Source organism: Homalodisca vitripennis, chromosome 8, assembly GCF_021130785.1.
Source record: "Homalodisca vitripennis isolate AUS2020 chromosome 8, UT_GWSS_2.1, whole genome shotgun sequence".
Lineage (NCBI taxonomy): Eukaryota > Metazoa > Arthropoda > Insecta > Hemiptera > Cicadellidae > Homalodisca > Homalodisca vitripennis.
The window spans coordinates 112,901,705-112,914,451 of NC_060214.1; the positions used below are offsets into that span (position 1 = coordinate 112,901,705).

Sequence of the window (12,747 nt, forward strand, 5' to 3'; positions counted from 1 at the left end):
CTGGCGGTTGAGTTTTTCACCTGTTCCAATGTCGTGGCACCTTTTAGGTCCACCTCAGGTTTCGTTTTTGTAGGGGCAATGAATGCAACACAGTGCATTCAAATTGAATTTAGAAGTGAAAAGTAAAATTGTGCACAGAGGTACAGTTTGTGCTTACTTACAAAATTTATTCCTGCACAGGTTAAAGTGTGAATGTTTATTTTTTTTATTTAGGTAATCGTGTTTAGTTGAGACAAAATTAAAAGATGTGTAGGATATACGTAAAAGATGTCTTAGGCTATAATAATAAAACTGTTTAGGTTAGGTCTTGTATTGTGTTATCCAGAAATGTTCCAGGAAATTCTACAAATTTGTTCTCGTATAACAATCCATAAGTCTATTTATTGTAAATATGACCCAATATGAAATGTACTATTCGTTGTCAAAGTGAACAAATCCCTACTGATTGCTGCTCAAATGTGACCGGACATTTGATAAATAAACCTTTGATAAATAAACCGATATGAAATATACTATTTGTTGTCAAAGTGAACAAATCCCACTAACAGCATGATAACAAATCCCTACTGATTGCTGCACAAATGTAACCGAAAATTTGATAAATAAACCGATATGAAATATACTATTTGTTGTCAAAGTGAACAAATCCCACTAACAGCATGATAACAAATCCCTACTGATTGCTGCACAAATGTAACCGAAAATTTGATAAATAAACCGATATGAAATATACTATTTGTTGTCAAAGTGAACAAATCCCACTAACAGCATGATAACAAATCCCAACTGATTGCTGCACAAATGTAACCGAAAATTTGATAAATAAACCGATATGAAATATACTATTTGTTGTCAAAGTGAACAAATCCCACTAACAGCATGATAACAAATCCCTACTGATTGCTGCACAAATGTAACCGAAAATTTGATAAATAAACCGATATGAAATATACTATTTGTTGTCAAAGTGAACAAATCCCACTAACAGCATGATAACAAATCCCTACTGATTGCTGCACAAATGTAACCGAAAATTTGATAAATAAACCGATATGAAATATACTATTTGTTGTCAAAGTGAACAAATCCCACTAACAGCATGATAACAAATCCCTACTGATTGCTGCACAAATGTAACCGAAAATTTGATAAATAAACCGATATGAAATATACTATTTGTTGTCAAAGTGAACAAATCCCACTAACAGCATGATAACAAATCCCTACTGATTGCTGCACAAATGTAACCGAAAATTTGATAAATAAACCGATATGAAATATACTATTTGTTGTCAAAGTGAACAAATCCCACTAACAGCATGATAACAAATCCCTACTGATTGCTGCACAAATGTAACCGAAAATTTGATAAATAAACCGATATGAAATATACTATTTGTTGTCAAAGTGAACAAATCCCACTAACAGCATGATAACAAATCCCTACTGATTGCTGCACAAATGTAACCGAAAATTTGATAAATAAACCGATATGAAATATACTATTTGTTGTCAAAGTGAACAAATCCCACTAACAGCATGATAACAAATCCCTACTGATTGCTGCACAAATGTAACCGAAAATTTGATAAATAAACCGATATGAAATATACTATTTGTTGTCAAAGTGAACAAATCCCACTAACAGCATGATAACAAATCCCAACTGATTGCTGCACAAATGTGACCGTACATTTGATAAATAAACTGATAGGACATGTACTATTTGTTGTCAAAGTGAACAAATCCCACTAACAGCATGATAACAAATCCCAACTGATTGCTGCACAAATGTAACCGAAAATTTGATAAATAAACCGATATGAAATATACTATTTGTTGTCAAAGTGAACAAATCCCACTAACAGCATGATAACAAATCCCAACTGATTGCTGCACAAATGTAACCGAAAATTTGATAAATAAACCGATATGAAATATACTATTTGTTGTCAAAGTGAACAAATCCCACTAACAGCATGATAACAAATCCCAACTGATTGCTGCACAAATGTAACCGAAAATTTGATAAATAAACCGATATGAAATATACTATTTGTTGTCAAAGTGAACAAATCCCACTAACAGCTTGATAACAAATCCCAACTGATTGCTGCACAAATGTAACCGAAAATTTGATAAATAAACCGATATGAAATATACTATTTGTTGTCAAAGTGAACAAATCCCACTAACAGCTTGATAACAAATCCCAACTGATTGCTGCACAAAATGTGACCGGACATTTGATAAATAAACCGATATAAAATATACTATTTGTTGTCAAAGTGAACAAATCCCACTAACAGCTTGATAACAAATCCCAACTGATTGCTGCACAAATGTGACCGGACATTTGATAAATAAACCGATATGAAATATACTATTTGTTGTCAAAGTGAACAAATCCCACTAACAGCATGATAACAAATCCCAACTGATTGCTGCACAAATGTAACCGAAAATTTGATAAATAAACCGATATGAAATATACTATTTGTTGTCAAAGTGAACAAATCCCACTAACAGCATGATAACAAATCCCAACTGATTGCTGCACAAATGTAACCGAAAATTTGATAAATAAACCGATATGAAATATACTATTTGTTGTCAAAGTGAACAAATCCCACTAACAGCATGATAACAAATCCCAACTGATTGCTGCACAAATGTAACCGAAAATTTGATAAATAAACCGATATGAAATATACTATTTGTTGTCAAAGTGAACAAATCCCACTAACAGCTTGATAACAAATCCCAACTGATTGCTGCACAAATGTAACCGAAAATTTGATAAATAAACCGATATGAAATATACTATTTGTTGTCAAAGTGAACAAATCCCACTAACAGCTTGATAACAAATCCCAACTGATTGCTGCACAAATGTAACCGAAAATTTGATAAATAAACCGATATGAAATATACTATTTGTTGTCAAAGTGAACAAATCCCACTAACAGCATGATAACAAATCCCAACTGATTGCTGCACAAATGTAACCGAAAATTTGATAAATAAACCGATATGAAATATACTATTTGTTGTCAAAGTGAACAAATCCCACTAACAGCATGATAACAAATCCCAACTGATTGCTGCACAAATGTAACCGAAAATTTGATAAATAAACTGATAGGACATGTACTATTTGTTGTCAAAGTGAACAAATCCCACTAACAGCTTGATAACAAATCCCAACTGATTGCTGCACAAATGTAACCGAAAATTTGATAAATAAACTGATAGGACATGTACTATTTGTTGTCAAAGTGAACAAATCCCACTAACAGCTTGATAACAAATCCCAACTGATTGCTGCACAAATGTAACCGAAAATTTGATAAATAAACCGATATGAAATATACTATTTGTTGTCAAAGTGAACAAATCCCACTAACAGCATGATAACAAATCCCAACTGATTGCTGCACAAATGTAACCGAAAATTTGATAAATAAACCGATATGAAATATACTATTTGTTGTCAAAGTGAACAAATCCCACTAACAGCTTGATAACAAATCCCAACTGATTGCTGCACAAATGTAACCGGAAATTTGATAAATAAACCGATATGAAATATACTATTTGTTGTCAAAGTGAACAAATCCCACTAACAGCTTGATAACAAATCCCTACTGATTGCTGCACAAATGTAACCGAAAATTTGATAAATAAACCGATATGAAATATACTATTTGTTGTCAAAGTGAACAAATCCCACTAACAGCTTGATAACAAATCCCAACTGATTGCTGCACAAATGTGACCGGACATTTGATAAATAAACTGATATGACATGTACTATTTGTTGTCAAAGTGAACAAATCCCACTAACAGCTTGATAACAAATCCCAACTGATTGCTGCACAAATGTAACCGAAAATTTGATAAATAAACCGATATGAAATATACTATTTGTTGTCAAAGTGAACAAATCCCACTAACAGCTTGATAACAAATCCCTACTGATTGCTGCACAAATGTAACCGAAAATTTGATAAATAAACCGATATGAAATATACTATTTGTTGTCAAAGTGAACAAATCCCACTAACAGCTTGATAACAAATCCCTACTGATTGCTGCACAAATGTAACCGAAAATTTGATAAATAAACCGATATGAAATATACTATTTGTTGTCAAAGTGAACAAATCCCACTAACAGCTTGATAACAAATCCCAACTGATTGCTGCACAAATGTAACCGAAAATTTGATAAATAAACCGATATGAAATATACTATTTGTTGTCAAAGTGAACAAATCCCACTAACAGCTTGATAACAAATCCCAACTGATTGCTGCTCAAATGTGACCTAACCTAACATTCACCTCAACATATTTTGATTACTACACCGAACATACACAGTAATGCAGTATTGTATCACAAATCTGTGATGGCGCTCTCATTGATAATTCCGGAACAGAGAGCCATTTTGTATTCAACTCTGAGAGCACACGGTCTTGCCTTTTCTTGTAATCGACAAAGGGAATTTCCTGAAGCAAGAAAACTATCGTCAGCAGTGCTAGTCTTGGTGGAGGTCGAAATGGGAGGGTATCAAAAGGGTTAAATTATTAAACGATAATTTCTTTTAGTTCATAGTTTTCTTACCTTCAAACACCTAAAACAAACCGTCAGGCCCATACATAAACGGCACATGCTGTCGATGTGATGCTACCTCTTTTTACCGTGAAATTAGGCGAAATTTATTGTTATGCAGGCGAGAATACACCGTACGAATCCGATTTGGTATAGATTTAATTGATATGAATAATAATAATGAACCGCTTGGAATTTCTGACTTATGATCAGACTTATAAAAATGGCTTCCTACATACTAAGTAATGGATTTGAAGGCATAATATACTTGTGTATAATAAAATTGTACTTATCATGATATTTTGTGTCCAAAAATAATTGGACAAAATAGGTCTTTGTAATGGAATATAGCATTTATCAGTAAACAAAACTCACAAACGGTCGAATAGACATCCGCTTTATTGTAGTAAGGCATTGTTTATCACGCCTCTTTCATCCTCGAGGAGGGGGTCTCCCCTTAATAAGTGCCACACCATTATTCATTGGTCGTACTCAAATCGGTGATCTGAAATCATATACAAATGCTAGGTAAAATTGCTCAATTAAAACTAAATGATACACCGCACAATCTAAAACAATAATACACGGCCAGGACATTTTAATTGTATTGGCTTATTGTGCTGCTATTTTGTAACGAATTTAAACTATGATTAAGAACGAAACAGGATTTTTCTGGACATTTGAAATCATTCAGTGATACAAAAAGTTAGAAACGCTACGTTTCGAGATCTGCAATCTGATCTCTTCTTCAGGTAAATAACTAACCTAACACATAATTACAAACTGGGTTAAAATAAACTAATCATACCATAGCGATGAGACACGCGTAGCCTAAGTCAGAAATTACAACCACCATGTTGTGTGTCAACTTCACTAACTCTGAAACATGCACTTAATAAAAAACTAAACACAACACTAATCATTAAAACTAAACTACAGAATACAGTTCCCAATACGTCTGCATTCGTCGACCAACCACCTACGACTGTTAGATTACTTATTTACCTGAAGAAGAGATCAGATTGCAGATCTCGAAACGTAGTGTTAATTTTTTTTGTATCACTGAACGATGGCAAATGTCCGGAAAAATCCTGTTTCCTTCATAATCCTTCCATCGTCAAAACAAACTTCAAACAAAGAATATGATTAAGAATTAAAAAAGATAATAATATATCTTAACTATTCTTTATTAGAAATCCATATGCAGTTCTTAGTTTATCGATAGGTTTCGATTAAGACGTTTGAAATTTACTTTGCGAGTAAGAACAGCTAATTAAAGTACAGTGTCAATAATATGAACAATGTGATTCGCACTCTATCGGAAGCGCTGACGAGTTGAGGTGAATTTCCAAAATGGAAGTGATTTAATTAATTATCCGTCCTTTAGAATTAATCATCTGAAACCGCTAGACTACTTACGTAATCATCACAATACAAATCACCTATAACAAGTGGTTGTACAGTGTATTAAAGTCTGGCCAAATTGATATCATCGCGTGGTTTTTACCATTAGATCGATTATAATTCTGTCAAGAAGTGTTTAAACATAAACACTATTATATTTGTTGTATTGATCCTCCAGCTTCTAAATGCACTATTACAAGAAATTTGCTCAAACGAAGATCGTCTTAAAAACTGATTTGTTCTTATAAAGTCTACTCTAAACATCCTTCCCATTATAGCATGTTTTTCGTACAAATTAAACTTATCCAAGCTTTATATTTTCTCTATAGTGTATCTCTTACTTAGATGTTACGGCAGTGGTCACGTTTTCTATGGAAACTCAGTAAAGTCAGCTTGAGGAAAACAGCGAGAAAAACAAATGGTTTCTGTAATTAATCATGTAAAGAATAAGTGACTTTTGGTACTTTCGTAGTTCAAAATTTAATTTAATTTATCAAAACGCATTGTTTGACCATTTATTGTATAATCATTTTTGATAACAAGTTAATCGTTTAGTTGAATTTGACCATGGTTATGACTTTTTGGGAACGACTTTCATTTTATAGATTCAAAGAGTGCTTTAGGAATGGTGTTATTATCATTGAAATAAGTTTTTTGGTGTTGAATGTGTGCATTGGTGGTTTAATCTCCACTACTAGAATCATTTTGGGTTTAATCTCCACTACTAGAATAGTTTTGCCCAATTCCTTGGTTACACGCCTCGAGGCTGTTTTTAATGTTTTGTTTGTTTAGACAAACAATCTAAATATAATTTTTCTAAAACTGAGTTAAACGGACTAACTTAATGGGTGAATTGTATTACATTTTACATATAATTACCCATTACTTACTTTACAAACAGGCACAGCATACATGCCATAAGCATCTCAATATTTTTACCAAAAAATTCTGGAAATAATCCGATGTTTTCAATAAGAAACGTCATAGAATCGCACCAAAGTGGCGTAAATTATCGTAATACGGCTATAAATATCTCCGGAGAACCCTTTTATTATTTTTATATAATATAATATTTTTATTTTTATTATTTTATATTTGAAACCTTTTTTCTCGAAACTAAGTTGTATAAAATAGAATCAGATTAAATAGGTACAGTGGTAACTATTGAAGGCAAAACTATGCCTAGCCATCTAGCTTTTGCAACAATCCCTACAAGTTTAAATACCATTACGGATTCTAGAGATTATCAACCAAAATATATCAGTTACTGTAGGCATAAGGAACAGTCTGTATTTGTGTTTGTAAAGTACAATTTTGTTACTATTATAAACATCGTCAATTAGATAACCTGGTAGAAATCTGAATTCAAGTTCCCTTATTTGGGCACAAAGAATCTAGTGAAGTCACGGTCACTTAAAAACTTGCACTGAATGTTTTAATAATGTAAAATTCTACTCATAAAACCAGATTTGGGCACAATAATTATATTTAAAAACTCATTCAGTCAGCAATTTGTCCCCGCTATTTATACTGAACCCCGCTCTATAGGTCTTGATTTCTCGACGGCCGTGACTTCCTACGCCAGAAAAATTTCCAAAGCTTTTGTGAAGATTCCTCGGTATTTTGGTTATTAAATTCGGTTTGGAATATAATTCCATGCTGAACATTTAATGGATGATTCGTAGAAAACTGCAATCCTGTTTACTGGAATTCGTAACACTGGAATCAAGCTCTGGTATTCGTCGCATTTAATATATTTTAAGCGTTCACGAAATATTGTGGCAAACTTTATAATTAATCAAGTACAATGTATTTAAAATTTGAATTGTTCTTAAATTTTATAATTTAAATGTGCGAATATATGGAGAGATAATACGATCGTATTTACGGTAACACCTATAGCAATAATGTTGGCTTCGTAATTTGTTGTCTAAACTTACAGCCGTTGCTTACTTCTACGAGTGCATTGTAGACTTTTTACATGTAGCTAGGTACTTTGTTCTATACAGAGCATTAAAATTGTATAACAATATTCCTGAATAATCCAGTTTTATTTTATATGTAAATTTGAACAGTATTAAGCCGACAACAAAGATGTTTGAACGCAACATTCAGCTTTAGACGTGTGCAAGGTAAGTATTAATTGGCAGATGGAGCGCAGTGCAGTGCCCTGCGGTAGTCCAAGTATTGTCCGTGGCGATTGTGTAGTCACGGCCCAATATAGCAGTTTCAGGAGATGTGCCCGTTCTATTTATATCGCACCATTAATAAGGTGCTATGTTTAGGACAACAGAACGTAATGGGTTCACGTGAGAATAGTGATGGATCATTTTTTAACGCCTGCCAGGCTGTTGATGTGTTCTCTCAAGTTTTTTTTTTACAATGTGACCTCGATAGGTTGTCATAATGTGTCCATCAAGGATTTTTATAATTTGCTTGTAGTTATCAGTTCATCAACACGTATTAAGATTTATGTTGTGGTTATGGTGGAATGTGTGGTTTTTTAAATGAAATCTGTTTTTACACATATGAAACCATTCTTGCTGCCTGCTATGCCTGTAGTTTCACTTGTCGACGCGAATTGGTCGTGTTATCGATGCAACTATGTTTTTGGCTGAGCGTTAGCGAATCCTATAACAAAATTATTTATGTCTGTCGTCTGCGTGTCTTGATTTTGATAATAAAAGGCTTTATTAAAATAAAATCAAACTAAAATTTTAACATTTCTCAATAAGAACTTTTAATGAATTAAATAAATCTAAATTAAAAGTCAGTTGTAATAAATTTATTCAACTCTCTTCAACCTTTCACGCGGTTTTCATTAATTAGCTTCTAATTAAACTTCTGTTCTCCTCAACTTCTTTATTCGGTACTTCAATGCTATAATAATATATTGATTTATTCGTAGTACTCTATTTATCTGATTTATCTTTTAATCGTGAGATATTTAACAAGATCTTTACAAATAAAATTCTGCCTCACTATAATATTGTCTGTACACTGTTGGGTTGGCCCTGTAATAAAACTATTTTTAGGTTATGTTTTGAGGTTGATTTATTGGAATCTCTACTCATTTGTTGTCGGCCATACACAATACCCTCTCTGATAACATTTAGCTGCCTATAGATATTTTTTGGAATAATTGATTTTGACATTTAAAAGCTAATTTGACAACCTTCATACTTAAATTCCTATACTTTGAACACTCTATTTATCGTGGCTGCCTTTGATTTTTTTGCCTGCCAACTGATAACGATATTACAGAGCAATAGAAACAGCTGATCTTAATTAGAATAGTACCTTCAGTGATATATTCGTAGAGCTTATCACTATCGAGATAAGATAACCTTTAAACAACAACGATCCTTGGCTAATATAAGGGGCTAATATAAGGGGATTCTGTCATCGGAAGGAGTCTGTTTTCAAGTTCATTCATTGGTTGTAGGTTAACTCACTTAGTGTTCGAGTGCAGGGTTTCTTAGCCCTAACTATCCACATTAAATGAGACTTTCTTTAATGTTTAACAGTTTCCCTTAAAGCATCTTTGCAATATAAGTGTAAAATTCCTTAATATAGTAAAATAAGTTATAAACAAAACATTATTCACGACAGACAAAACTCACTGGAAAACATGTGAGGCATTGGGGTTTCAATTATAATCTTTGTTTCATAAGAAGAAACTACATGGCTGAGTTTAGAGGTCAGATGTTGTCAATTTAAAAAGCATTGACCTCTTTGCAAGTATAATTGGCCGTTTTAGCCATATTTCGCTTGAAGTGGTCACAATTGACTCCCACACTTGGTTGTCTAAGTTATCACAAGTTGTCAGTGTTGTCTCTTAGTCTGTCATCTGGTGTGACATTAACGAGTAGTCTTCAACACTTTGCTATCTATGGTAATTATGCTAATCCTATCTTGAGCACCTTTTATCGTATGTAATAAATTCATATCTGCTGCTACTCATATGATTCATTTTAATTTCTTAAAAATGTTTATTCAACTGATTAAGACAATTAGGTATTAGTTCATATATTATTAGATTCAACAACTAACGGTATAATTGTTTGGTTTATGTATGAAATGGTTTAGTTCATGGACTAAAAAACTACACTGTTAGCAAATGCTTCACGTTATTATTTTACATGTGTTTAATAAAAATTCTTCAAAACCATATTGGTGTGGTCTGAAAATAATTGTTTGTTGAAATAACTTGTTTTTTATGGCTACAAAGAGTTTAAATCGTGTATACATTATTTCAGGATTGTTTACATCATAACATTATTATATATGGGAACATTTTATAGCAAAATGTAACATATTTGCAGTTAGTTGATAAGTTGCACGTCATAAAATTGCTCTAAAACTGTGTATGCAATATTCTGACCAACGGTTTAATTTCAAGTCAAATTTAAATTTAAGTTATACTACCTTGTGAGTATGTTGTTACCATATATTTTATGGGTCATAGTTTGTATAGACTGTTTGATTGAGAGCTTAAAATTATTTGTTTGTTTATCAAAAGATTTATATTTTTAAATTTATTTAGCCTAATGTTGTCGTCTTCCAAGGAGACATGACATAAGTGTCTAAAATCCATGAATCTGGAAAGGAGGCGGCCCCTATCCCCGACGTTGCCTATCCTGAATATCCTGTCACTCCGGAAGCAAGGGCAAAGGTCCTTTTAAGACTTAAGTGCAATGAGAGATTTCTCAGTATCTAAAAAAAAAAGCTCTACTGCAATGGTTTTTCTAGTTACTACTCAAGTCATAAAGTCGAGAAATTGTCATGTTCACTAACTCTGCTTTATTGTTTCAGGCAACTACAAGACAGAAAGAAGAGGACATCGAGAGTATCTGGGACGAGCTGGTGCTCAAGGCTCTGGTGAGTGTGCTCAAACTCGTGAGAGATCAGCTGTTGTGCTGCCTGTAGTTGTAGGTGCTGTCAGCTGATTGACAAGAACATCAGCTGACAGTGCGTGTTTGTATTTGTCAGCCCTCGCTCTAGTGAGTGTGTTCACAAACGTGACAGATCAGCTGTTGTGCTGCCTGTAGTTGTAGGTGCTGTCAGCTGATTGACAAGAACACCAGCTGACAGTGCGTGTTTGTATTTGTCAGCCCTCGCTCTAGTGAGTGTGTTCACAAACGTGACAGATCAGCTGTTGTGCTGCCTGTAGTTATAGCTTCTGCCAGCTGACTGATAAGAACATCAGCTGACAGTGCGTGCTTGTACTTGTCAGCCCCTGCTAGTCGCTGACTTTGAGGGCAGTAGATGCTTAGCGATCCCTGTGTAAAAATTAAGAAGTCTGTGACAATACTGATTTTGATTATTTAATTTTATGTATGTTTTACTATACAGGAAATAAAATGGGTACACTTTAGGTATAATCAATGAATTTTCTACATATTTTTTAGATGTGCACCAAAGCAATTTTCGTAATAAGTATTTGTACACTATAGGTCTAGTAATATCAAATCACCATGGATAGACATGGAGAACTCCAAAAAATCTCATATTTAAAAAAAGGTATTTAAAGGGTTCAGAAATAATTTGGCTGTTTATGTACATCTATGCTTATTCACCACCAGTACTAAAAGCCATCTTTCACATAAGAACAATATAATATACAAAAAACAATTGTATGACCCCTTAAGTTTAATGTACAGTATGACAGATATTTCATTGTTAAGATAGATTTAATTGAATCCAAGCACACTATTTTTACAATATTAAATTGTTTATTAAAAAAAAAACAAAATTCCATTTAGTTTACTGTTAAAAATGTATATTTTACAGGAAAAACTCAAGTGTTTTGATGCATATTAATTATCTCCAATAATTATACAACCAAAAATAAGGGTATAAACAGTGTTTGAACTTTGATAGGGGTTTTCTAGGTTAAAACTCAAGGTCATCAACTACAGCCAGAAGTTTTATAGGGCTTTTGTAGGTTAAAATATATTGTAGGATAAAGCTCAAGGTCATTAACCTGCCATTTTATAGGGGTTTTGTAGGTTAAAACTTAAGGTCATTCACTATAGCTGGTCCTGAAAGCTAGTTGAAAACATGTAAAGTGATTTTATTACAGTGTTGTTAGTACGGTTATGAAACTTAAAAATTCCTAAATGATATGACAGAGGCATAAATAAACTTAGCTTTGTAAAGTTATAGCCGTTTTGAAATTGTATTGGTGTATTGGTTCTAAGATTATGTAAATTATGATCTACGTCGTCGAAGAAACAAACTTCTTAAATTTTACATTGTAAAGTTTTTGTTCAAATGCTTTTTGAAATCAAGCTGTTTGCTAGATTTAGTACTAAAATAAAAGTTTTCTCTCTGTATATAATTAAGATCACAATATATTATCCTTATAGGTTTTCTTGCAAAATGTATTGTCCTTATTAGGTTATCAATTCCAGTAATTTCTTTACTGATCACCATTATATTTAAAAAATGCCAATATTACTTAATTTTGAACCTTGAAGTTACCTTTGTGATATTGTTGCACCAATTCCACATCTCAACACTGTATTTCATTGTTCTTAATTATTAATTTTGGAATAGCTGTTGATAAACAACTACCAAATTTATTACTATGTTTAGTTGAGTTAACTATGAACTCAATCAGTTCTCTTTAATAGAGCGGAAAGAACACATTTTTATCCAATTTATCGTAGAGATATGTCTGTCTGACTATCATTAACATAATTTAGTAAAAATTTAGGTCGTAAGA

General features: G+C 32.8%; 1 protein-coding gene across 4 annotated transcripts in view; it reads left to right on the plus strand.

Moving 5' to 3' along the window:
- LOC124367913 (serine/arginine repetitive matrix protein 2-like) overlaps nucleotides 1-12,747 on the plus strand; it is a 163,910-nt gene that overhangs the window by 129,273 nt on the left and 21,890 nt on the right. For all 4 annotated transcript variants that reach the window (XM_046825112.1, XM_046825113.1, XM_046825114.1 and 1 more), the window contains one exon: nucleotides 10,833-10,898. In XM_046825112.1, coding sequence (XP_046681068.1) covers nucleotides 10,833-10,898 — 66 coding nt within the window. The remainder of the gene's footprint in view (nucleotides 1-10,832; nucleotides 10,899-12,747) is intronic.